Source organism: Caloenas nicobarica, chromosome 5 (genome assembly GCF_036013445.1).
Source record: "Caloenas nicobarica isolate bCalNic1 chromosome 5, bCalNic1.hap1, whole genome shotgun sequence".
Lineage (NCBI taxonomy): Eukaryota > Metazoa > Chordata > Aves > Columbiformes > Columbidae > Caloenas > Caloenas nicobarica.
The window spans coordinates 60,207,717-60,235,638 of record NC_088249.1 but is presented as its reverse complement, the minus strand read 5'-3'; the positions used below and the strand labels follow the sequence as shown (position 1 = coordinate 60,235,638).

General features: G+C 41.7%; 1 protein-coding gene across 1 annotated transcript in view; it reads left to right on the top strand.

The window, feature by feature from the left end:
* KIAA1549L (KIAA1549 like) overlaps nucleotides 1–27,922 on the top strand; it is a 119,569-nt gene that overhangs the window by 25,410 nt on the left and 66,237 nt on the right. The window contains exons 2-3 of the mRNA XM_065636892.1: nucleotides 21,976–25,776; nucleotides 27,161–27,273. Coding sequence (XP_065492964.1) covers nucleotides 21,976–25,776; nucleotides 27,161–27,273 — 3,914 coding nt within the window. The remainder of the gene's footprint in view (nucleotides 1–21,975; nucleotides 25,777–27,160; nucleotides 27,274–27,922) is intronic.

Sequence of the window (27,922 nt, the reverse complement as noted above, 5' to 3'; positions counted from 1 at the left end):
TTAATGATAATGGGAAAAAAAGCCTACTTCTGCCTAATGAATTGCCATGCATTATGACTGGTAAACTGAAAAGAAAGAACAAAATTTTAGTCAACTTTTCATTTTTCATATGCTTTACTCTTGCATTTTTTGAGGAATTTGAGGTGTCTTTCTCAGGACTTATGCAATTCTCTGTGGATTCATAGTAACGATACATGCAAGAAATGTGTGCATTATATATTCTTCTGAACTAAGTTACAAAAAATTGTACTTTCATTTAGGAGAAAATATGGTAACCATGTTTTATCACTTTGCTCTTCAACTGATAAAAGCAACACCCAGTTTACAGTAAGTAAACAGGGGATGGGCGGCGATAAATATAAATGTGCTTGACCTTCTAAGTGCCTAAAGATTTGAGCTGTAAATTTTCTTCATCTTGAATCAGAGCAAAATGGGCATCTGTCTCCCTTTCATATCATTTTGGTGTACTGATTGTGTAGGGTTCTGCTGTGGGATGTTCTGTAGAAGCAAGTGTGTGAGCATAAATGAATCATTTAATGCATATTTTTATCATCCTATGGCTACTTAGGCAGTTTGAAAAATAATTGCAAAAGTGTGTTTTCTGTGTGTCTTGGGATTGTGGATTATAAAGAAAATCCCTCACACAGAAAATGTTTTCAATGATAACCTGCTAAACCTATTAGTCAGCTTAATCAAGGCAAGGAGGTCAGTTGCCCTCTGAGGATGATTTGCCTCCTCTTTCACCACTCCCATAATTAGTTTGCCACCAGTAATTGCGGGCAGGGCTATTTAGGAGGAGCAGGTGCTGTGGCCTGCAAGGGCTTGTTTTGAGGTTATAGCAGCACTGCCTATGGGTACCTGGTCCCTGGGGCTCTCGCAGTGATGAGCTGAAAAGTCAGCCCCTCTATGTGTAGTTACCTGGTGCCACGATCTCCATTTCTTACCCTGAAATAAATGGTCTGTTTTCAGTAAAGGCTGAATTTTCTGCTAGATTGAAGACGGCAGATTGCATACACCAGATCTGAAATAAAGGTAAGTATTGGTTTTATTGGTATAACCTGATTTTCCTCACTGTTTTCACTTTAGGCTCCTGGCTGATTTATACCTACTGGGAGTGTTGGACCCATAGATTTTGGCCAATCTGACAGCTTGCTAAAGGGCTTATGCTGGTACTTTGGGAGCATATGTAGCATTTCAGACTGGAAAAGTATCTGTCCTAGAGGAGAAATTTGTTTTGCATCGTGAACTAGCAGGAGAAAAATGGTCATTGCAGTGTGAAGCAGCTGCTGTGAGGAGGCTGAGTTGCTCAGCTAGGGAACACCAAAACGTTCCTCTCCTGAGCTGTGCAAATCATCCAGCAGCGATTTCACTCATGGCGCAGTATTGGCTTTAACACTAATGAAAACATGCACTGGAGAGCAGATGGATGAGAGCATGCCACAGAAAACCAGTATGAACTCTGTTGCACCCCAGGCAGAATTTACGGAGCTGATTGCCAGAGATATGCACTGCTGTGTGAAAAGGCGGGTGTGTGTCTGGTCTCTTCTGGGTCTTTCATGGGAACATCTCTGAGGACTGGGCAGGCATGCAGGACTCTACTTGGCATGTAAAGAAGTTTGGTTTGTGGTTTGTTTTTTCTCCTTCTGGGTAAAACAATTATTAAATTAGAAAAAATATGTACTGAGTAGACGAGCGGGGAAATCGTCTCCCTTCCCTTGCTGCATGGCCAGCAGGCTTGTCTGTGGCTACTTAATTCAGCTCAGGACTTGGTGCAGTCACCAACATCGAGCTAAAGAGCGAGGCTGATGAAGGTTTGTATGGGCTCAGCAATTTGAAAAGAAATCCTGTCTTATTTGTCTTCTAGTTGTAACTCCTTTTCTCCTGAGTGAGATCCTGAGGGGCATTTCCTCATCTGCTGGCATTTGTAGAATTTAGGAAAATGTGTACTTTATGCCCTGTCTTTTAATGCTATGATATTTTAATGAGCAGCCACTGGGAATTAGCACTGTGACATTAGTTCTGGGAGACTACTTTGTAAAATCTTGCCCCTCTGTGTGCGGGAAAGGCCGTTCTTGGTCTCATTGGACATGCAGTGACTTTGTTCCATTATTGTCAGAAGAAGATATTTGTTTTCTCTCAGCCTAATGCCTTTCTAAGAATGATCTATGTTTATTTCTGGTGTACAAACACATCCGGTTTGTTAGTTTGTATTTTTTTTAATAAATTGTATCAGAAATGAGCATCCAAGTCAGAGAAATCATATACAGAAACTTTTAATTGCCCTTCTGTGAGTCTATTTAGGTGTCAACAAGCTGCCTGTAAACTCCACTTATAACAATTAGGCAATTTGCGCATTGTTGACTAGAAGGTGTTGCCGTGAGAGGATCGAAGGTTGGGCTTGTTTGTGTTGCAGTTAACAGGCATGGCCAAGCGTATCGAGTACGTTCTCCTGCGGGGAGGGATAGGAGAACATTTTGTTAACCCAGAGGCTGGGGGTCAATGGTGGCCGCCGGAGGGCACTTGGCCATGGGCACTGAACGCTGCTGGCAGGCTGGGGGATTTGACGTGGATGGTCCCAAAGCTCTGCCTCCTGCGCTACGCGACATGGTAGTCATGTGGTGGTACCTCTATCGTGTCTTTGGGTGACAGTGATTTAATGATGGCACCAGCGGTGGTGGTGGCTCTATGCCTTCCTTTCACTTGGACTGATGCATTTTGTTGTATTTGAAAACATTGCGCTCAAAACCTTCACGTGTAATAGGGAGTTGACCTAATGGTCTGTTAATTGTGTATTTCACTCCGTTAGCAATCTTCAGTACTCTTTCTTATTGCTGTTTCAAATTCACTACCGTGTTTAGCATTTGGCACTGCAGTTTGAATTTACTTGGGGCATGGTCTGGTTTCTTCAAACTCTGTTGGGTCCATGGGCTGACTTGAGACACCAATCACGAGCCCTTATCTTCCCTTGCTGTGGGAAGCAAATATTCTGGAAGAGCAGAAATACCTTGTAAGGTGGTGTAGGACAGAGAGTGCTTTAAGGGCCAGGCTCTCGGGGGAGCCGTGCATCCTCTTGGCTGAGGACAGAAGTGAGAAGTCTTCCAGATGTTGCTGTGCAGGTCCCTGGACCACAGGGAAGGTGCTGGGCTCTGAGCTAAGGCCAGAACAAGGTTTTGGTTACAACTGCTGAGTGGTTTTAAGCCAGGACATTTTGAAAGTCTGGCCGCAGGTGTGACTGGTGTGTGTGGCCTTTTGTTCCCTGGCTGGTACTTCTCTTCCGTATTTGTGATGCTACAGGTGAGAGCTAACAGCAACAACAATCCAATGTTTGACCTTTTGAATAAATGCTGTTCGCAGCAAAATGCAGCTCTCTGCTCAGATTGATTATTTTAATTGTCTTTACCTAGTGAGAAATATACAACATGTTGTAAGGCAGCAAACAATCTAATCAAAGTGCCTTAGAAGAGTAATGGGCCCTTTTCTTTTTTTTCTGCCAAACCAGGAAAAACAAAGATGTTGAGGAAGTTAATCAGCCCTCTTACAAATGTTTCAGACTGGCATGCAACAAAATGTTTAACTAAACCTTCACATTTTTTGCCTTCAGATTACTTACTCTCTGAGCATGTCTAAAAAAGGAATGCTTTATTTAACAATGAAAATATGAAATACTTTATTTTCAGAAATATTTCCTTATGAGGTTTTTGTCTCAAAATGCTTCAATAGATTAAATAATACCTTCCTTTTAAATGGAATTATTTAAAATAATTGCTTGTATTTCCACAAGCTGGAATAGCTTCAGTATTAAATTTCACCTTTCTTAAAAAGTCAGTTACCTACTCAAAGCAGCAATATACTCAGGACATTTTTTTAAGATAAAAAAAATACTAAAACTTGAAAAGGCTAGCACAATATGTAAATTTTGTGTGTGTGGTTTAATTTATTTTTAATTTAGTTGTATTTTTTGAAAGGGCAGATCACAGAGGGCCAATGTCCGTACTCTGCATGAAAATGTTGATCACTGTGTGCCTGGCCATTTGTAAATGCCAAGTACTTATTAGATGTTTATAAAATTATTTTCAGGCACTTCAGCTGATGAGTGGCTTGCAAACTGAGCCTCTCTTTTGAAGAATATATGAAGTATAGGCGTGTAATTGCTATTCCTGCACTTATGAAATCAGTGAGCCAGGTTTCAAGACACCAAGATCGATTAGTGAAGTTTTCTAGTTTTATGCCTGTTTTATGGTGCCAGAAGCCCCACAGGCACTTTGCTGTTTCTTCTGATGGACGTGTATCGCCTGATGTGCCCCATCCCCTGCCTGCATCACGGGGTGCTCCCTTTCCTGTGCCTTCACCTTGCTCCTCGTTGCCTTCCAGCTGTTGTCATCTCAACCCTCTTCCACAGATCCTATATTTCAGTATTTCTTGCCTGGCCTTTAATCATGGCGTGGTGGCATTTTCCTTGAGAGTTGGGCTGCTCTCTCCTTCTGAAGTACCACAGGGCTTCAGCCCCATTGGTAGTGACTGTGATTTGCAGCTCTTCTGGGTTTTGTGACACTGTGAGGGAAAAACAAAAAACAAAAATTCCTTCAAAACCCCTAGAATTGTGATGAATCTCTGAGAATCCTTCATATTGCATTAATGTATTTATGTATTTCAGAAGCTGGGGACCAAGCTACCACATAAATCTTTAATGTTATGTACATGCATACAATTTTAAATTACTGTTTAGTGTCCTCGTTGTAGAGGCATGATGAGAAGAAATCTCACAGGAGTACAACAATATTCTAAATTCTGGGTTTCTCTGTTTATATTTTCTTAGAAATTAATTTGTCTGTGTTCAGCAACAAATACACTTCAGGCCAAATAGCTGAAAGGCATGTATTTGGGATCTTAATTTTGTGACAAGAATTCCACAGTGAGCTATCTTTGTAGAAACGGCTTGTCTTTCAAGTGTTGAGCATCCTCAGGCCACTGCATAATTGGTGGACGTTGCTCAGGGTGGGCAGCTCAGGAAATCAGGTTACTCCTGTTTTGGTGACTGAGTCTGGAATTTAGTCCACCAAGTTTGTAAATGTTGCCCTAACTTAATAGATAATACTGCTGGTGGGCTTTGGACAGTGTTAGTTTGACATATAAAATGACACTGTCACTCTGTTTTCCAGGCTGATCCCCACGTATGTTAGAAATATAGAGGGGAGAGTGGCTGACCACAAATTCACGAATGCTTTTGTATAACCTTTTTTCTTCTCATGTAGAGGATAAATGTCTTCCTGGAAAATACCCCACAGGACAGATCGACATGTCTGTGCTCAGCGCATCCTTCCTAGGCAAACGGGTTCACAAACCGTGAATTGTGGATGAGTGCAGCGGTGGGATTTGCCCCAGCAGGGAGGTGATTCCCAGGAAAAGTGGGTGTGGGTGGGCTGTCCACAGGGTCCAAACCACCCCTGGAGATGGGTGCCCCTGTGGGGTTTGTGGTTCATGGCAGTTTGGCTCAGACGCCTGGTATGTGAGGCTGGGACTGAAACCCTTCTAGAGGCAGCAGAGAAGGTAAAGGGGGGAAATCGGCATGCCACAGGAAAGTAAACTTAATGTACCTGACTTAAAATGCTAAAAAAATTTAAAATGGTGCTCAGGTAAAGTAGATACTTGGTATTTCGGATAGAAACTGTCTTGATGATGCTTTATGACTTATCTGCATGTTGAAGTTCTTGTATTCCAGTTTACCCTAGCAATTTTATGTATACAATTCAATATATAATAAAATATAGGAAGAAACACTAGCAATTACCTACCTGAAAATGCAGTGGTGAGGTTTTTTTTTTTAATTTTTTTTTTTTTTTTTAAGAAATAGCTTGCCTGCAGGCAAGCCTGCTCGTTGAATTGTGAGCTAGCCCATAGCCAAACAGCAGGTCATTTCCTAGAGGTCACTGGTTGCTGAACACTGATTCCTCCTCTGCTGCCTCTTCTAAGGGAATGGTGTTGTCCTCGGGTTATTTGTCTAAATGGTGCCTTTTTTTTTTTTTTTTTTGCATTATATCCTGTAAGTAGGGAGCAATGTTATTCTCATCACTGATGCAAAACCTTACCCAAGCATTTATTTGTCTTTGCTTAAAGAAACCACATCTCCCTGAAGGAACCACAGGCCAGCAAGGACTAATTTTGCTGGAGTTTGAGAAAAGTTGTTAAATCACCAGGGACTGCTCCTCTAACCCCTCACAGCAAACATGGCTTGGCTGCAGGTTGGCTTGGAGGTTGAATCAGCACAGAATGGCTGAACCGTTATGGAAGACTGAACATACTAATTTATTTTTAATCTTGGAGCCCTTCACCACACTGAGAGGACCCACTGAATGATATTTGTTGCCTCCCAAATGTTGTTTTCACTTAGCTCGTTATGATATTTCACAAATAACTGAAATGCATACCTCTAGGCACGTTGTGTGATAGCAGGCACAGTGTGACAGCATGACTAATGTGCATCTACAATTAAATAAAGTTCCTGAAGATTTCTTTTTTTATATGATAGTGCCAAGAGATTTCAAAGACTTTGATGTTGACAGTTACAGTAATTGCACTGCATCCATTATGTTGTTCTTGGTAAATTAGATTTCCTGCATTGGCCTGAGCAGAGGTGCAGTGCCTCCCGTTTTAACCTTCTAGCTGTAATCTACACAATATTTTGTTTACATGTTGTATTTTCATCTACAGATCCCCTGCGCATATATAGTACAATTTGTTACTGATTCTTAATGTTTCTTTCCACCTGATGGTCATACTTGGAGAATGAAGGTGATTAACATAATAGCTTACAGGAAAAAAAGCTAAAGCCAGGAACTTAATAAACAAATAAATAACATTTAATGTATTTCTTCTTGGAATCCAGAACTTATAACTTGCCTGTAATGGTACCCATGAACTACTTTCTATTGCTTTCACACCCAGCCTGACTGATGTACTGCTGGATGATTTCTCATATTTCTCATTTAGACTTTCCCCTTTCTCATTAGTCTGGAGTCCCTGGGAAAGCTGGTGACCAAAACAAAGCGAGGCAAAAATAATAAAACAAATGAAAATGGTCAATGGTTTCTGGAGCATTTTATGAGGCTTTAAAAAAGACCACAAATTTTCAAGAGCAAATCCTGCCACTTCTTCTCTGGTTTTGAGATGCAGTGAGTTGCCAAAGCGCGTACAGTTGCAGCGGGCCCGATTCATCCCTGCCTTACCGCTCTTGCAGCTGTTTGCAGCTGTGCAAAGCAAGCTCAAAATGCTGTCACATCAAAAGCTAAGTATTTATTCTTACTTTAAATCTGATTTATACAACGGTTGTCGAAAGAGTGGGCTTTAAAATAGGAGCCTGTGCTTTCAGTCCCCTCCCGTGATGAGATGGCATTAAGTGACCTCAGTTTAGATGAGCTCTATGCTTATTTTCCAAAAATGCAGGTGGTAACAGTAGGTTCATGGTGGTGGGGATTAGATTTACTATGCAAACAACAGGTCGGAATGTATTTCTGTAATTAATTTTTAAAAAAAACTTGAAGCAAGCAGGTCATGTTTCAGTTGAAAGAGTTCTTATAAACAAATTGAATTGACAGGTTGGACCAACTCATGTTTCGTTTTGTTTTTTTTTCCCTCTCCTACTGTGCAAAACGTTACTCAGATGATAAGAAAATTGTACTTTCATGATAGAACACAACTCTAGTCACACACAGGGAGACAGGATTTAAACATATCCTGGCTCACCCTGTTGTATAGGCTCCCTTTTTAATCCACTGTTATTCTACAGCATTGTTTCTTTATCATAGAGATAAATGTGTAGTATTAATTTTTTAGCTTCAAGCTAAATTTTGCACTGCCAACAAACCATCTTATTTCATAGCAGTTCAGCCTCGTGATAGTTGCAAACTGAGACCCTGTGATTGATGCTATTAAGTAATGTAATATACTCTGTTGTCAACATTTATTTCTGTTATTGTCAACATTTTAATATGACTAGGCAGAGTTTTAAATAATTGCTGCAATAAAAGAAGCTTTTGGGTAAGAAACATGGTGCCTGGTGGTTTGCAGAAAGGGAATGTGACTGAAGTGTATTTATCGCTTTGAAATTACAATTTCTGAGATGACAGATCTTTGATTCATGCAGAAAATTGTTATCATTTATATTTTTAATTGGAATTCTGGATACATTCCTTGTACTATTTTAAGAATTACCCGTTAATAAAAAAGCAGGAGTCAGTGAAGAATGAAATTAATTATTAGTCTTTATTTAAGATGCAAATCAGTCTTAGTAAAAAAAAAAAAAGGAAAAGAAATTAAAGTGGAAGTCAACAAGACAAACCTTTAGACTGTGACCAGAATTTACAATCTCATTTCTGCCTCCTCCTGCAAATGAAGCATTTGCCTTCAGTTTAAGGTAATTCAAAATAGCACCCACCTGTTAGCCCAGGCACCAAGGTAGAGGGTCTCTTGTGTGTCCCTCTCCTTGTGGGGCCAGAGGAGTTTCCAGCAGGTTGAGGAACTGCCCTGACAGTGGTGTTCACCTTCTCCTGCTCTTGTTACACAGGTGCAACGGAGCATTTTGGGCGTTCCTTGGGGATCCACTGCTGCTGCTCAATCTGAGCTGGCATTGGGCACAGATGATCATGAAGCCAGAACTTGTCCTGAGCTGTTGGGGAGCAGGGTGGGTCCCACAGCTCATGCGAGTTTTCCTCTGGGGGCTCGCGGGGAAGGACAAACCCTGATGGGGTGGTGGCAAAGCAGCACCATTCATTGAGAGCGTTCAAAAAAATCACAAGGTAGATGTATCTGAGCCAAATGGATATTTGAAAAAATAATTTACAGACTTTTTTACTGCTTGTGCCAGAGTCATGAGCCTCCTGTGGTTTGATTATTTTTTTTTTAAAATGTTCAGCATCCACGCTCTAACTCTCCACTGCACTCACAATTTTAGTACTATTCAATGGTGGTTCATCCACAAAGTCACCAGTTTACTGTAACAGTGTCCTGATTGATGAAAGAACAGAGCAGTGGTCTTTGAGTGAACGTTAATTTCCATAGGAGTGACAAGTCACCTCTGTGGGTATGTTTCTGCTCATGGTTCCCCATTTTCCAGGCATCCATAAAATCTTGACAGTGAGGAAGAGTGTGTGTTGAAAATGTACCTGGAGGTGGCATAAATCTCGCTTAAGGAATTTTTTTAAGCACTCCCCTGATCTGTGCAGTAACTCATCTGTCGGGAAGGTCATAGGAATAAACTTTCACCTTGCACTTCTGATTTTACCTGGAGCAAAGCCTCAGATAATTAGGATTTATTTCTGGTAGCACCAGGGACTCGGATCTTAACACTGGTTATTTTGACACCCGAGCAACTCTTAATTGATAATAAGAGTAACAAATGGCTGCACGACCTGGCAGTTTTAGCACCTTCTTCCTTCGTGCCTTTTCTCTACGTATATTTTTCTTTCATTTTAAAAAAACCAAAACAAAATAAAACAAACAACCCACGACAAACTGTGGTGATTAGTTTCCCCCAGTTATCCCCATCTCATTTGAATGATCTAATTTCAAGAGCAATGCCAGTACAGAGCAAGTTAATGAAAAACCATCTTTAATGCTATATAGTGCATGTATTTGACAGTGTGGCAGTGATGCTCCTAAAATCACAATTAGCCTGAGAGCTTTAAGATCCAGATAATCAGTTATATAAATGCAAAATGTTTCCATAGTATATGCACAAAGGAAAAGCCTGTCTGAGTAGAGCATCGTCTTTCTCTTTTTGTTAAAAGTGACCATGCGTGTCTCTAAAGATTAATGGAGTGGTTGGGAAGGAAGCACTGTGCCCTTGTGGCCAAGAAGGCCAATGGCATCCTGGGGTGTATTAGAAGGGGGGTGGTTAGTAGGTCCAGAGAGGTTCTCCTTCCCCTCTACTCTGCCCTGGTGAGACCTCATCTGGAATATTGTGTCCAGTTCTGGGCCCCTCAGTTCAAGAAGGACAGGGAACTGCTGGAGAGAGTCCAGCGCAGGGCCACAAAGATGATTAAGGGAGTGGAGCATCTCCCTTATGAGGAAAGGCTGAGGGAGCTGGGTCTCTTTAGCTTGGAGAAGAGGAGACTGAGGGGTGACCTCATTAATGTTTATAAATATATAAAGGGTGGGTGTCACGAGGATGGAGCTAGGCTCTTCTCGGTGACAACCAACAGTAAGACAAGGGGTAATGGGTCCAAGCTGGAACACAAGAGGTTCCACTTAAATGTGAGAAGAAACTTCTTCTCAGTGAGGGTGACAGAACACTGGAACAGGCTGCCCAGGGGGGTTGTGGATTCTCCTTCTCTGGAGACATTCAAAACCCGCCTGGACGCCTTCCTGTGTAACCTCACCTAAGTTTTCCTGCTCTGGCAGGGGGATTGGACTAGATGATCTTTTGAGGTCCCTTCCAATCCCTAACATTCTGTGATTCTGTGATTCTGTGAATTAGGGTCTGGTTTGGTTAGAAGCTGTTTTTGTGGAAATAGCTTCCAGAAATTTTAAGAGAACAAAAATCTCATGAAACTTTAGCAAAAAGGGGCAGCAATCAAGTGACAAGAAGTATCGTGGCTGTACCCAAAGTGGGTCACAGAGCCAGGTGTTTTCTGCGTTTAGTTCTGAGACAAATTAAAAGTGAGAGAGCTAGTTTTCAGTTGGGATCCAAAAGGGAAGCGTTTTCAATTGCTTTCCGACAAGAGCCATTTTACTATTCTGTAAGGTGCAATGTGATGGAACACGTGAGTCCCGTGAACTAAAGCACAGCAGAATATAGCCAAGAAAACCAGACTGCTACAGGAGAGAAAATATATCTTATTTGGCTTCTTTTATCTCATCAGAGGGAATATTTTAATCATTTTCTATCATGAACCCCAAACCTTTCTGTAGGACACTGCAGATTTAAATTAGGAGGTCCACCAACTAGTATAGCACTGTTCAGGCACCATCTGGAAATAGCAGCATCTTTTTTTTCAATAATGCCCTTTGCTCCAGATAGTGTGTATTATTTTTGAGAACCAGATGCTCAATTTGATAACTGTTAACTATTTACTGGTTTTACAATTAAAAATGACTTCAGCTATTACTCAAATGTGATCATGCCTGTAGCAGTGGTGCTTCTGGTTTTTTTGTATGATTTTTTTTTAAGGCTCCTGGCAGTGTGCTCATTTCACAGGGAAAATGCTGCTGCCTAATTACTTGACAGAAAATGCCAATACCTTTATCTTAGGGAAAAGAATTAACCTTTTAATACCGTTTCACTGATTAATACTGACATTTTTCATGTTTAGGCAGCCAATGCAAGCCAGTGTTTAAGAGCAGAGCTACAGTTTGTAAATGCATCTACCTGCTTTATCTCTGTGTTTTGAGTCTTTGCGAGCTTTGGGTTTCACAGAATGGTTGGGGTTGGAAGGGACCTCTGGAGATCATCCAGTCCAACCCATCTGCTAAAGCAGGTTCACCAGAGCAGATCGCACAGGATCATGTCCAGGCAGGTCTTGAATGTGTCCAGAGAAGGAGACTCCACAACCTCTCTGGGCAGCCTGTTCCAGGGCTCTGGCACCCTCAAAGTAAAGAAGTTTCTCCTCATATTCAGATGGAACCTCCTGTGCTTCGGTCTGTGCCCATTGCCCCTCATCCTATTGTCGGGCACCACTGAAAGAGTCTGGTCCATCCTCTCAGCACCCACCCTTGAGATATTTATAAGCATTGATAAGATCCCCTCTCAGCCTTCTCTTCTCCAGGCTGAACAGACCCAGCTCTCTGTCTTTCCTCATAAGAAAGGTGCTTCAGACCCCTCATCGTCTTTGTAACCCACCACTGCACTTTCTCCAGTAATTCCTTGTCCTTCTTAAACTAGGGAGCCCAGAACTGCAGAGGTACAGCCCATATGGGTCCAAGCTCTCTGTCTGAGGGATGTGGCTTCCCAAGAGGTCCTTTGCTTTTGCAGGGAGATGTGTGATGAGCAGGTGCAGACACCTGCATCCTGGTGATGGTCTGAGTGTGCATCGCTCACGGGGGACCCTGGAGCTGGGCTGGGCGCTCAGGTATTTCTCCAGCATTCTTGGGAACCCCACAGTCTGCCAATGTTACCATTTATTTTTCAAATTCAGAAGCAAATGTCACGTATTTGCATTTGTATAACATTTCTTCTGCATTTTAATTCATGACTGAAAAGTTAGATTTGACCAGGCAGTTATTTAACCTTTTTACCACCATGGACCAGACTCCCCCTTTGTACTTTTACCCTCTTGTACTCTGTCAATGGCTGTGGATGATTTTTTTTTTATTACTGACGGTAGCAGTGTCCTGTCAGAGAAGTATTTGCAGCAATTTCCAAGAGGTGAGAAAGTGAAATGAGGCGACATATTGCTATAAACTTGAGCTACTGCCACGTTTATGCAGCAAAGAAAAAAAAATCCTGCAAATAAAGACTAATGAGCTGTACAAAGCACAGTGAAAGTAATAGAAAATGGAAATAATTTTTAAACATTTGCATGATAGTTCCTAGCCTAAGCCAAGTCCTCATCTACTGTAGAGCAGACAAGGGGCTTAAGAATTAATTACCTAGTTGATACGCATAGTTCATTAAGATGTAATTTTAAATCATAATATATATTGCACTTCATGTTGGAAATTCATGGCAGGTCATAGCAAACTTGCAGATTGATTTGTTGTTCAGAACTTAGTTGCTGCTTTGTTATCCTGACTTGACCTCAGGAAGTTCTCTGACAGATCCCTGGAAACTGGAAGTTTCCTTCACAGGAAAATATTTTCCTCCTCTTGAGAGAGGGCCCTTGCTACATTTGTAAAAAGTAGGAATCAAAGGGCAATATTGAATAACAAGTATTTTTTTTCAAGTGATTTAATTTAAATTGATAATTCCCAAAAAGTCAATACCTAAGAAAGGACAAATTGAGATTATGTGTGTAGGGTTTTCTTCCTAGTTTCTGTCATTTAAGTGGAGAGAGAGAGGAAAGAACCCCAGCCTTAAAAAGCAGCTCTCTGTGCTGTCCTTTATCTTCAGTGCTGTCAAGCCTGCTCAGGAAAAGAATTTTTCTAATGTAAGAAAAAAACCCATCCATTTCATGTGGACTCTTTCTCAGCAAAAGCTATTGTTTTAGTCTCATTCACTGTCATAAAGGAGTCCTCTGCAAAGAAAGGTGTGCCACATTTCAGCTCAATATTTATCTGTTGGCTCATTCATGGTAGTGGTTATTATACATTCACCAATTTACCCCTGGTGTGTGCTGGGGCTAAGTAATAGACTTTGCTTTTTTGGATTCAGAAAGTGCATTGTATATCAGGATGGATAAATACTGGTTATTTGGTGCAAATCTTGGAGAGAATAGAATTTGGACTTGATTATTTTTTTTGTTCCTTTTTTTTTTTTTAAGTATGTGATTTACTCCAAATGTCGAGTGGTCTTTTTGGACACTCTCTTCAGTGTGAATAGAAATTTTCCCAGTCTAAAAATCAATAAGATATTGTTGTGTGGTTTTTTAAAAAAAATATTTTAGTTTTTAGCAGTGACTTTCATACTTTGAGGCATTATCAGTGCAGCAGTACTGAATGCTGTGCAGACAGAGAACGCAGGATGTTTCTGTGCATGATCTACATTTCTTTCCTGGTCTTCACCTCTTTATCCTTCATTACAGTCAGAGGCCACAAGCATAGAAAGAGCTTGAGAGCAGCAAAAGTCATCATGGAAACCTGTGCCCTTGTATTGATTCTGTGTACGTAGCACCTCTGAGACCATATCTCTCCTTGGAGAGGATTAACCTCTGATTATCTTGCTGGGATGGACCCCAGAGAGGGTCTGGCTCTATGTCGTCTGGGGCAAGCATGGGGATACCCACGGCGCAGCCTCCCTGTCAGCCCTTCATGTCTTGGCCTCGAATAGTCACTGGAAAACACAGCGAGCTCACCCTTTCCAGCCTTGGCACTTGCGTGTGTGTTGCATCTTGTAACTGTAGCTTCAAAGCTCTAAAATGGATGAAATAAGTTGAAATTGAGCAGTTTTAGGGGTGTCTGGACACCATGTCTGGCGTTTGGGTGGCACACTGCTTAGCTACAGCCACATAATGTACCTTTCACAGCTGATGCTTCTAGCGCATTTATGTGTTGGGTAGAGCCGATGTTGTGATAATCAGCAATTCTTGGATTTAATTTTCTTCTGTGAAACTGTTTTGGTCTATAACGTGGAGCAATCCATGTGCTCTCTGCTCCTGGGCTTGCTCATCTGTAGAACGAGCAGCACTCAAAGGATTAACACTCCTGTGCTCAGTTAACAGCAGCCATGGCAAAAGATATTGGTGCCACCAACCTTTTTTGGTACTGTCTCTCTGCTGGAGGCTCTTGCACATGAGGAATATGCAGCTGCACATTGGTGTTTTGGTGCCTCAGATTTTGGCTGAAGCCACAATGTGGGTGTCTTTCCTCTGTTGGGGGAGCTGAGGTTCTGGCAGGGTGGCAGAAGCTGTTGGAGGAGATCGAGTTGCTGTCCTAGCACTGGTAGAACGTAGTCTAGGAGGTCGTCTCCACTCATGGGTTACAGCCTCAAATATTACATGCAAGAAAAGATTCCCTTGAAGACGTGCTTGGTTTGGTGAGCAGGAAGCTTTTTGGCTCAAGGGAACATTCACAATTACCCAACCAGCACGTCAAAATATATTGTGTTATGTAATTTGGTGCACAGTTTAACCTTTAGAAAGCACTATAATTTCTTTAAAAAAGTTCTGGAGACAATATTTTTTCTTCGTAGAATTATCTATATGGCTTTTAGCAGGGATTCTCTTCAGTCTCCTCTTGTATTTGATTTTGCAGGGGGACTTTAAACTCTGAAAGCTTTATTAAAGGAATAGCTCGTAGTTAAGAAAATGCACTTTTATTGCATATAATGAGAAAGCCATACTATCCCTGACTTGTAACTACCAGTAGAAAAAACTAACCAGACTGGAGTTTGGACCTAAACTCTTCTTATGCTCATTCAGAATTTGGTATCACCCTTACAGTCTGACCTAGCTCCAGAAATTTAAAAAAAAAAAAGACATTCCTCTAAAAATGTCATTTGCGTAAAAATCATGGGATTTTAAAATATTTTAATTTTCTTTTATTGCATAATCACAACAATTCAGAATTTTCATGTAAAGAGTGAAAGTTGAAATAGTAAGAGTCTCAAATATTCTAAGATTCAAGGTAAAATCATGAGAACTGACAGCTTTGGTATTGCGTGTTCCCAAATGACCTTGAATTTTTTTTGCTACATTGTTTGTTAACTCACTTATTATGCTGATGCTAGTGGTGTCTATATAACCTTTCCTGAATAAACACAATTCCTTTACAAAAGTTTGCCTGTGTGTTTACAAATAAATAGATAAGCAGTGTGCTAAAGCGGGCTGTCACACTCACAAAAGCATTGATCAATAAGCAATAAAAATTAAAATGAAAAATAAATGTGTCATTCATTCATTTAAATATATGTAATTCTGTGAATAATGTGATAAGCTCGAGCAGAAATGGTAACAGGCACATTCAGCAGGTGCAAGGACAGTAGCTCCTATAGCACATTCTGGTTTCTATATGATTACGAGCAGGCATCCTGCAGCACTGCGTGGCGATGCACTCCTCCTGCGCCACGCTCCTCTTTCCTGCATTTCCCGGTGATCCGGCTGAGCATCTGCTCCGTGAATACAACACGCAGACGATGCAGCTGGAATTGCTGGTGGCCAAGTTGTTTCCTCGACGACAAGAGCGTGTTATTTTATCCTGGATAATCTATTGTCTCTTATACTGCTCTTCGCCTCCATCCCTGCTTGCTGGACAGGATTAAAGCATCGCGGCAGAGCTGCCTGTGTGGCCAAGGGGACGCATGTCCCCCCCGGGCAAGGCTGGCGCTTGGTACAAGTCACAGCAGCCTGTCGGTTCCTGCGGCAATGTTGGTGACAGCCGTGAAGCATTTGCAGGCTCTGCTCTCCCAAAGCCCAGCCAGCTTACGCTTGGGCTGGGTTAGTGAAGAAGGCAGGGCGTATTGGAAGTGGGAGAGAAGTACGACTTCGTTGCAGCTCTATATATTTAATTTCATAGCTAAAAGTTTGCCTTTGATGCAAAGCTTTGTGGCTCGTGTGTTTCCCTTGCTACCCAAAGGGAAATCTGTCTGTGAGAGAGGGGCAGATGCACAAACCTCCCTAACAGAAGAGATTGCTGCTTTGATTTTGACATTAACAAGAATACGGCCATGCAATCGAGATGACCCAATACTGTGTCCCAACATTTTTCTATGATTTATTATAAAGTTCAAACTGGTTTTGGTTGAGGAGAAGACTTTGTGCAGTACAATATCTCCTCATACAGTTTTTCCTCACTGAAGCTCTTTTGTTTAAGCTATTTTGTTTAAACAAATTCTAGTAGGTTAGGGACAAAACTTTTTTTCTGATTATAAAAATAAATTAGTAACAGTATCTTGGTGTCATTTTCTAAGATCACTGGGAAAAGAGCTTTTTGGAGGGCAGGCGATGTTCATTTTTAACGACTGCCTCTTGTAGCTGTTGACTATGACAGGCAAATAGGTTGTGAACGAGCTCGCATGTGCTGCTAAGAAAATCTGTGTTTTAATGCTCCAGATCAGAATTGTGGGTCTGGAAGGTCAGTATCTAATTTGGAAAAAGTTACAACTGAAACAAATGTGATAATCAGTCTGAACTAGTGTAAATTTTTCTCACAATCTGCATTAAAAAATTGGTATTAAGGAGGTCAAAGACCAGGATTTATTTGGCTAATTTATTTGCCTGCTTTTGAGTAAGTTTGTGCAATCCTGAGGAAGCAGTTTTCTCCACCTTTCCACCATCCATTCCTGCCATAATAGCTGTGGGTTTGCAGCTGCCAAAAATGTGTGTGTTTGTGTGCTGCCCCTTCCAGGGACCTGCCTGAGCCCGGCGATCCCTCTGGGCTGGTTCTTCTGGAATCTGACCCAAACCACACGGACTGTAGAACCAGGGCTCAGTATGTGTATTTGTAGGTAAGCTTTTGGACATAGGTACAAATCACTCAGAGGTTAAATGTTATGCAAAAGGTGTGAAATTAAGCTGCAAATGTCTTTGTGGAATGGTGCCAGAAGTGAGATGTATGGGATGCGTATGTTGTGATGTAGTAATTTCATCAATGTAAGGCTGGAATAACAGATATTATGAAGGCATAATGAAGTCTTGCCATTCTGCACAGTGAGTAAGAGTAAAATTTTGGTATGCTACATAGCTATTTTTATAAACACTTTGCCGAGCATTTCTGTCTTTTGTTGGTAGCATATTTCATATCCTTTGACCTGTGAAATCTGCATTCCTTGTGCCATTTTTTTCCTATCGTAAACTCTTCAGGAGTAAAAAAAAAAAAATACATTTTGGGAAACTCTGAGGTGGCTCAGATAACATATTGATGCTACCATCGTGCTGTGTAGGCTTATTATCCTTCAACAGCAGAAGTAAATCTTATAATCCTTTGGGTAGGGTGGTGCCTTTTTTCCATTGGTGTAACAATTCCACTTCTGCTTCTTTCCCTATCATATCCCATATTGGTCACATCAGTCCTTTGGTCACTCAGTCCATCATAGAAAAACAACAATAAGCAGGAAACTTCATACTTGTGAGAAGGAAAAAAACAAACAAACAAACCCTCAACAAAACACAGCATTTTTTTGATATAATAGTGGCCTTGTTTTTAAGAGGCGATGCAGCCCTAGGATAGTGCAATCTGTTACCGGGTAGACTGGAGTAAAGTGATAAATGCTCTCTTTCAGCAGTACTTATCTTGTAAGTAAATTGTTATTTTCATGTATGTTTGTAAGTAATTGTGTTTCTTGCACTATTTTTTATTTTTTTAGGTTATCTTTGGAATTGCTTTTGCTTTAAGGCTGGTTGATTTAGACCTGTATAAAATCTAGATTGCTTATATAATTTAATGTTTGGGTTTCCACTGTGCTTTATATGGTATTAGTAACATTTAACCTTTACAATAGTTAATATTAGTTGGGAATTATTTTTAGTCTTTTTTTTTTTGGTCTCAAATTAGTAACTACAGCAAATTCATTTGAAAATTGAAATCCTGTCTTCAGTATGCTGAAGGTTACAAAAAGATATATACCTGACATATAACGAGAAGATGTCTTGGCCAGTCATACAATGAAATTTCCAAATGTCCTCTTTATCAGCTGTACTCTTAAATGTTGCTAATCCAGATGATCTGTGATTAATGAAATGGAAGTCAAGGCAACAAAAATCATCTGTGATTCTATTATTCTATGAAATATAGATCTTCTGGGCATGGCTAATAGACAGGCATCTTCATTAGCCACTAATTTTTCTAAGGGAGATTTGCTTAGCAACTATAACAGTTGTCTCACTAAAAATAACCAAACCTGTGTGAAGAATAACATATGACTGTGGTGTCTCAGAGGTGGGTAACTTCATTATCCCTTTTTACTGTTGCACATTAATTAGAGGTATGCATAATCTTCAACCTTTGGACAGGCACTGGGTGCTCATGCTAATGGGCTTCCCTTTGCTATCCTTTTTACTTTATTAGAGGAGAGATAGGGGAGGATGTTGGTCTTCCTCTTGGCTGCCTGTTCCTTCTTTGGTCCCTGTTACTCCTTTAGGTGTGCACAAAAGGGTTCAGAAATTATAAAGCCGTTATTTTCTCTAAACCGGATCAATTTTTAACTTCCTGCCATGGCATATTGGAGGCGTTTCTCATTATTGTAAACTGAAAGATCCCTAATCAATGATGGTGGTTGTAACGAGGTTACTGCTAAATGGATTGTTGGAGGTGGTGGTTAGACCATAGCCCAAAGTATGAATGAATAACAGAAAATCTCGAGACCTGAGAAACAGCTGCTGCTATGTACAAGCAATGGCTCGGTGCACAATGTATGCAGGATTGAGTTCTTATTGCGACTTTTGTGTTGGTTTGAATTGATTGTCTTCTTGCATCAAGTGCTTTAGTTGTTAGTAGGGATAAAAGTGAAATATTCGCGCCTGTCCTCTCTTTTTCCAGTCTTTGTTTGTGTAGTATTTGAGGAGGATCTGTAGTTGTTAATATCATCCTACCAAGTAAAAGGTCAAGTAAAGAGTATGTACTTCAGTTTAAACTCCAGGTATTGGGAAGATAATCTCACCTTTTGCATGCTGCGTCCAGTCACTACCAGGTTGTTGAATTTTTGTCAGAAGTTTGAAATGGGTACTGATAGTCGGTGTCTTTCTGTAAAGGTAGAATAAAACAAAAATTGTGGCAGTGGAATACCAGCATTGTATTTTGACTGCAGAATATTAAATAATGTTTTTTAACCTTCAGTTACTCAAAAGCTTTACTGCATTAATGGACTTAAACAAAAAAGTTGCCAGTTGATATGCAATGGAAGAAGCAAGAACTGAAGGACTAGAATTAAGCAGTGGCTAGAGGACATTTTTGTTCAGTGTTTTATCTTCTTTTATTGTTTGAGCTTTCCTTTATTTCTTGTCAAAATGTGGTAACATCAATTCAATACTTTTTTTTTTTTCCAGGTTTATATTGCCTCTTTACTCATAATCATTCTCATTAAACCAAAGTGTGAATAAATGTATGGTGCAGACTGTGCAGATTGACAGATTTTGCTGTTTTAGAAAGCAAGAAAACATCGACTTGTTTCCTTCTCCTTTAGGACTCGTGTTTGCTAAGTGCTAGATGAAATATCCTGCGTGAAGGTTTTACATTCACTGTTCAGTACGGCCTTTCAGTTCAGAGGTGAAACAAGACAGTTTGAGGTCTAACAGCTTGGGTAATGATGACTTCATCAGCTGAGATGAACTCACAGAAGTTTAAGCTGCAGGTTGCCTAATGCCTGATTTTGCAAAGCAAATAATCTAGTTCTTAATTTCAAGTATCTGTTTGAGTCCATTCTAGCTGAGCAAAATATGTACCTCTTTCTTTCCTACGTTTTGTTAAAAAGCTGCCTGACTGTAGCAGGGAAGGAGGAGCCACCAAACCACAGTCTAAATCACAGTGTGCCTCTCAACATATGGTGGAGCATGTAGAATGTCAGAAATTAGGCCACACCAGTCTTGTAGCTCTCAGGTCCCCTAATGACACATCGGCAGCCATAGTACAGAAGCATTACTTTTGTGCTGCAAAACTCTCCTGGTGGGTCAGGTTCCCTTGTAGACTCTGCAGCCTCCTGTCCAGCCTGATGATCTTCTGATGCAGCTTCATAAAGGCTAATTGGGTTTCCCCGTAGCCTGCTTATCTCTCGTTGCTCTAGGTGGCCCTGTGTCTGCCTACCTTTGCTTTTTTCCAAAATGCTAGTGTACAAGTTAGCCCATGTCAAGCAAGACGTCTGGGGACTTTTTTAGTTGCTAAAAGGGCAGAGCTCTGCTCTGTCACCCATCCTAGAGCTGCTCCTCTGAAACAACCTGTTTCTAGATTCTGTATTTGTTCTTGTGTTTCAATGGAGGAAAGCTAATAATGGTCCTTCTTCACCATGGCTTAATAAAACTCTTGAATACAGGGATAAAATGGAAGATCTGTTGTTTAGGTTTTTTTGTGGGTTATTTTTGTCTATGGAGTGAAAATGCTACACTGAACATAATTCTAACACGTTCCTGTTGAATGCACACAGGAGCCTGAAGGAGCTAGTCTAATCATCTACCTTGACCTGCACATATGGATGATGGGCGGTGTAGTACAAGGGCATCACAAGAAAGAAACTTAGCTTTAAATAGGTGCCGTGTGACCCAGTTTCCTCTCTTCTGCTGTATGGTGTTCTGTTGCTGGCTCCTGTCCTTGCCAGCTGATCCCCTTCGGTGCCGTTGGCTCTGTTGACCCATGAACCGTGTATCTCGAGGTCTGCCCTTGCTTACTCCTCCATGCAATTATGTGTATGGAAGAGCTTGGCATCCCCCTTGTCTGAGCCAGATGCGCTGGAGCTGGACGGCAGGGACTGGCTCTGCATTGTGCCTCTGTTCAGCTGTGCAAGGGGCACAGCTTGACGTGGTAGCAAGTGCCAGTACTCTGTTTTGATGTATTGTCTTGGCAGGGGGGTAGGGGAAAAAAAAACACCTTAAATTTTACTCTTGAGTGACTCTTAATTTTTAAATTAGTAAGAATGTGAGATTTCCCATGCTATGATTTTAGAATAACTGTAATCATTTTAAGAAAACAAAGCCTAGGAACGTTATGGTGTTGAATGTAGAGTAAACTGGTGTTTGAAATAATGCGTTGTACATCTGCACACATCAAAAAAGGATTTTAATTTCCTAATTGTTTTGGATCTTACCCTCCTTTCCTCATGTTCATTCCCTTTTTATTTTCTTCCTTTTGTGTCTATTATTGCATGCATTATTAGAACTGGCAAGATGAGCACCTCCAGATGCATCCTGCAGGAACACAGCCAATGCTGACTCTGTTCCCATGTCAGAATGCATGACGAGTCAGTGAAGCTCGGTTGTCAAAATCTATTCCCTCTCTACACTGCTTCTAAACCCATCTTCTCACATAATATTTTGACACAGGGTGACTGATAACGTCAAGAATTGTCCCCAACTTTAAAATGTGTCTTTTAGCGTGTTGAACCATGCTAGTTAAGAGTACTATTTTGAAACAGTATGGTCAAGGAAGCTTTCCTTATTCTTCTGTGAGATGAAATGTCTTGAGGAGTTTATAATCTGCCACATTGTACCTTTCACTGTTTGTGTGTTTTGTTTTGGTTTTTTTTTTTTTTGGGGGGGGGTGGTGTGGATTGTTTGGGTTTTTTTGGGGTTTGTTTGTTGGGGTTTTTTTTAAACTTTCTCTGAATTTTTAGGCCCTTAAAATACAAAAATAAGCTCACTAATTTTACTAACCATAAAGTATTTTGTGTTCTGATTTGTTGCAACAAGACAACATCTCTTCTTCCTTTTGGGAAAGAACATACTCATTTTACTTATTATTTTACAGGCATTAGGCAACAGCATGTCAATGTTGCTCCTTCTACAGGATCTTTTCCTAATTGGAGATCTATACTATCACCAACATGGCCTTCCACAGAAACTAAGACTTCCTCAGTAGCTGAAATTTCTATGGGACAGACTTTGGAGAATGCTAACTTGCTTCAGATGATAAAAACAACACTGAGTGGCACACGTACCAGGACTTCAGACCAAACTCACCTGTTGCCCACCCTTTATCAAGGCAGTGGAAACAGTGCGTCCCAGGAACCTGCTGAAGTTTCAGCTGAGTCGCCTCTGAGGTCATCATCCCAAGATGCAGATGAAACAGCTGCTGTATCAGGTTTGCCTCAACTTGGTATGTTTGCCACATTGCCCACTACACCATCAGTGACACATTCGAGTACAGCTGTGCCATTTCAGCTGATGCCATTAGAAACACCCTCCATTTCAAAAGAAAGCACATCAGGACCAGACATGCTTGCTGTTGTTCCATCACCATCATTCTCCTCATTGGTAATTCAGTCACCTCATACCATTAACTTTTCTAAACCAGCTGTACTGCCCATCAAAGTGCCTTTGTCTGCAGATCCTGAAGGTTTCTTCAACACAGATTCAGCCAGCTTACAGGTTAGTGAAAGCAGAAATAGTCCTCTAAGCGTGGTCACTGTAGTACGTTCCAGTATGGTGAATCACAGAAAGGGTCCCGAGCTGTTTACGGGTACCCTGCCTTTCCATCTCTTTGGATCAACAACAATGCATTTCACAGAAACAGTGGGAAAAGGGTCTCCTTCAGAAAGGACCTTTTTTTTGTCAGTATACTCTGATATTCCTGTGTCAAAAACATATCAGTCTTCCCTGCCAGTAACTTCCAGAAGCCTGTCACTGTTTCCTAATGAAAGTCTGTATAACGTGTCTTCTACCGGCGTAAAACCAAACAGTCAGCCGTATAAGGCAGTGTTGACTGACAGAAGCAGTGATATCGCTCCTCTGTCATTGCCAGTTTTTCAGGGTAAAGCAGAGGTTCCTCCATCAGTCTCCCATCCTGTGGGTACTCCACATCTAATACCCCGAATGAGTCATCCTCAGTCTTCCACAGCACAGACTAATTGCACTACAGGCTCTATCAGTGCACCTTTCATGTCGTCGGCTTCCGAGAGCCTCGCTGAGGTCTCCAGCTCAACAGAGAGCACATCTTCCCTTTCATTGCCAAAATCACTTATTCCAGATGCAAAGCACGCTCGCAGCGTGGTGCTGCCAGCACGAGCATTTAGAAGTGAAACAGATTTTCCCTTTAGAAATGCAACACACTCTTCTTCAACGAGCCCGAGGTCTCTCTTGCTAACTGAGACAAATGGCACCTTTGCTGGGATGGCACGCACAAACAGTCCCCGTGCAGCAGCAGCTAATGAGGATACTTTGCAAATCCCTTTGACTGTTTCCTCACGGCACTCGGTGGTGGCTCAGAATCAGACCTTTGCAGGAGACCTGACTGACGGTGCTTCTCAGGCAAATGGCATGCGATTGCCAACTGCTTCTGCACGTACTCTCTCAACTTCTGGTGTCTTTTCTGTGGCAAGAACAGCTCAACAGCCTTTCACAAGAGGAGTGACAGCAAAGATGTCGACAGACTTTAATACTAATAATGTTCTGCCTTATGGATCTCAGCTTTCCATAGTTTCTCCAGATATCCAAACTAGTAAACCCCACAAAGGATCAAAAATACGAGGCACTCTTTTGGAAACAGGCATGACTAGTCCTGGTCTAGCTACAGTACTGTTTATTACTTCTACTATAGGCCTTTCAAACCTTGAACCTGCTCTCAGAAATACACCTGCTACTAGTATCCTTGTGACTGCACGTCTTCCATCTGGTGCTGCAGAAAGTCCAGATGTAACTGCAAATGAGGACAGAAATGTGAGAGAACCCACTGTTGTGACCCCACATGTGGAATATTCACCTCCAAGAGCGTTAAATCATTTTACCACTGGTCAGACTTCACGTTCAGTTGATAGAAAGCATCTTGCTGCTGTCGTGCCTCCAGCGTGGGGAAGGCAGCCATCGCAGGTTTCCATGGCAACGGTGACAGACGGCCACGGCTCCAGCTTTTCTAGGATTTTGAGTGCGGACTCTGAAAGCAATTTAGATCCTGTCAGCTCTCATGAAATCACAACTTTGACTTCTGCATGGACCAATACAGCATTGCTGTCTTCACCTGGCATTAGTATTCCTTCTGTGAAAGCTTCAGTCAAAATGGCAATAAGAGAAGTTCCTCCAACTACTTCTCCATTGGAAACTGAGTACCATGTACCATACTCAGTAGTTTCAAGTCTGCAAAAGAAAATGAATACAAATAAGCAGTCATTCTTCTCCATGCCTTCAGCAAACTATACATATGCAAACTCTAGTCAAAACATTTCAAATTTGTCCTTTGCTGGAACAAAGTTGAATAGTTTTCCAGAATTTGGTGTGGATTCATTTGCACTGAAAACATCTCCTGTTCAGTATTCAACCCTTGCTACCACTTCGACAATGCCTGATCCCCTGCAAAACAAGCGTGGAAGCACAGCTGGAAACATTGCTAATGTCTTCACTGGTGGAGATGTTAATATCAGTATACACTATGAAGCACCTCTCCATTTACATGTGCCTCCTGTTAATGATACAGCTGCGTTCCCTAGCTCTCTAGAATCACAAACAGCTGATGCTGGAAAGATTACTTTATTGACAAAAACCTTAGGCACAACACCAATGTTGGATTTTCAGCTCACTGACAACTTGACTTTTTCAGACAGCTATGAAAACAGTGCCATCCCCAGCATACTGCCAACAGAATCCACCTTTCCCATAACCAGGCCTTTTAGCCCAACTCTCTTGCATAGTTTTATTACAGAAGAAGACATTGGTTCTGGAAACTTGCCAGAATTTGCAGACGACCAGTTAGAGTCCTCTGGTTATTTGGTTTCAGCTGATAAAAATCCAGCTACATTTAGTGTGGAGGAGTGGGACACAAGTGCTACAAGATACAGTCTAGTTCCCAGTAATATATCTAATAAAGCTATGCAGGGCAACCCATTGCAAACCCCTACCACCAGTGCTCTGCAGTCAGTCATCATAACTTCTGTCCATGCATCACCAACACCACTAACTTCTCCTTTTTTGTCAACAACCAACTTTACCCATTCTGTCATTACAGTGTTAACTGGAGTATCTTCTGGTGCAATACCTACAGTAGGAACTTCAGAAGCAAAACCACTAACAAGAAAATCATCTCCAGCTTCACCAGTGCCAGCTTCTTCCTCCTTTTCTCTGGGCACTGAGAACACACCTTTGCCATCTGTGATGGCTTTAAGCACACCAGTACTGACACTAACAAAAAATAACATGGCCACAAAACTGGCATTGGATCTAAGCTCAGTAGGAACACATACAGATTTTCCTTTTGCAACAAGAAACACGACTGCATCACCCGTGGTTGTGTCAGCTGTGCTTGTAACCCCTAAAAGCAGTGCGGGCACAGCCTCCACGCTTGCACCCTCAGCACATGTACCAAGGCAGATAGAAACAACAATAGCTGACACCCAGAAGTTCCCAAGCTCAGAAATCACCAAAACGTCAACCCCGTACCCACTGACAATTACAGCAGCTTTGACATCTATTACAGCATCAGCGAAAACAACTAGGCTTCCCCCTACTCCCGTGGAAATCACCTCTGCTCCTCCCGAAACCACGGCAGCAGCCGCTTTCGCTAACATGACGGCAGCTCCTCCCCTGGATTGCCGGCTCTCCAGGAACCTTATGGTTAAAACAGGTACATGGGGCCACCAAATTTGCTGAAAGGACCTGGCTTGTCTATGAGGGACACCTGGTGACAAGGGGGAAATACACTCAAGTGTCAAAGAACGTGGGTGCATTAGTGGTTAATCTGGGGACGAGGCTGCTGCACTGAGAAACCAGATGGATAAAAGCAGGATTGCTAGTGTAGGGGTGGCATTGGCTTTATTTGTAATTTGGATTTTACAACAAGTGTGTCGAATGAAGCAGTGAGATCAGGGGCTCTGATGGTCAGAAGATCACTGCAGGGAGCTAGCAGAACCACCTGTGTGGAGAGACAACTCTGTATGACATGATGGTTTGGTCTCTGCTTTGCAGTAAGGAGTGTGTGTCACTGGAGAAGACAGTGCAGTAACCTGCCTCAGTCTTTGGCCCTGTTTAAATATGAGTATCTACTTCTGTTTTTATATGGGCTATTAATTCTATCAAGACACATTTGAAAATGATGTGTAGTATTTAGAGTTGTATGCTTCAAAATGGGAGGATTTTGAGCTTTTTAATGTGAACAGTGCCACTTCTGGCTCTAGGTGTTTTTTTACAGACAGCTTTTCCTTAGCTGTAAGAACTCTAAACTACAGAGACCTGGAGAGTTCCCTTGCCCAGGCTTCATATGGACTCCTTACAGTAGCACAGTGCAGCACTGCAAGATGTGTGTCTTGTAGATGTCAGCAAAGAAGAATAGCTTCATAAAAGGGTTTATGACACTGTACAGACCTGAATAACACTGGGGACAATGAAATAAGCAGCTTCTGGACCTAATGTGTGTTTAGTAGCTGCTAAATATCAGCAACTATTTCTGAAGATAGAAGTACCTTGTATACAGTATTTGATTGAAAGTACTTAAATGCAGCTATAAAAGTTTCTGTAAATTAGAAGAGAAAAAGAAAAACCTAGTGATAATAAAGAAAATGTACAGACACTTCCTTAATGAAAAATAATTGTAGCAGTGGAGTAACACATTTCTTTGTTTATTTAATTCTTGCCATGAAGGTGTGAAGCACACATCATTTACATAGTCCTGCCTGTGCAGCACCAGCTCAGTCCCCTGGGAATGCTACACCAGTCTGTGGGCAATCCTATGGCATCACATTTCCCTTGAAAAGGCAGCATGCAAAGACTTGTTGCTAAAGAGATTGCATTTGTTAGACCTCAGTCTGGAAGCAATGGGCTATTGCCATGGGATGAACAAGGAACGTGGGGACGCTACTGAGCCCCTGCAGTTGTTGCTGCCATTGGAGCTGCTGCAAATCCCAACTGCGTTGACGATCTCCATCTAGGCAGCCCAACATAAAACAACTTAAAAATGCAAGCAGTAGCATGGTAATGTCTCAAACTGACATGTGGCTTTTGTTGTTCCCCAGTTCTCTTTCTGAACACAAGGAGGATGCTGATCAGCAATCCCTTCAAGGAGAGCGTGAGAAAAGGACTCAACCAAGCGCTGAGACAAGCTTTCAACCAAAATGTCAGTGCTCAGGTGAGCATGCTTGGCTTGCCTGCGTGATCTCACCGAAACAGCTCGAAACACCAAGAGAATCCCAGCTGGCTGCAGCTCCAGCGCTGTCTCTGGATGCAGGAGGCCTCTTGGAGGGGAGTACCCAGCTTTTCCTATGGAAGGCAGGCATAGGTGGCACCCACGCCAGGCTCTAAAAATAGAAGGACCAGTTGAAAGCTTTTGCCATTTTATTTGACGAAGTAGAAGGGAAAAATGTATCTTTCTTTTTGATATGTTCTGGCAAATGCCTACTGACAGCAGTTTCCTCATCCCCCTGCAGTTCAGGACTGACTCCTGTTCACCGTCAGCCAAGTGCTGCTGAGCTCAGCCTGGATCAATGGCAAGAGCAGGGCTGCTAAATGGGGTGTCGCTGCTGTCAGTTTGCTCCCTGACTTGAAAACCCAGTACCTGACAAGTGCAGTTCCACAGGGAAGAAACTTCTAAGCAAGGAGAGAGCACTTTATATTGAAAAGAAATGAGGGAGATGTGTTTGTCACTTTGCAGCTAAATTGCACGAACCTCTCTGCATTGCTGGGTGTAAGAGCAGGCTGAGGTGGGCTGCTAGGACACTCTTCTCTGCTACGCAGGTTCCCGTGCACTTAGGCAGGGGTTTGTGCGGAGTCCAAGGCTG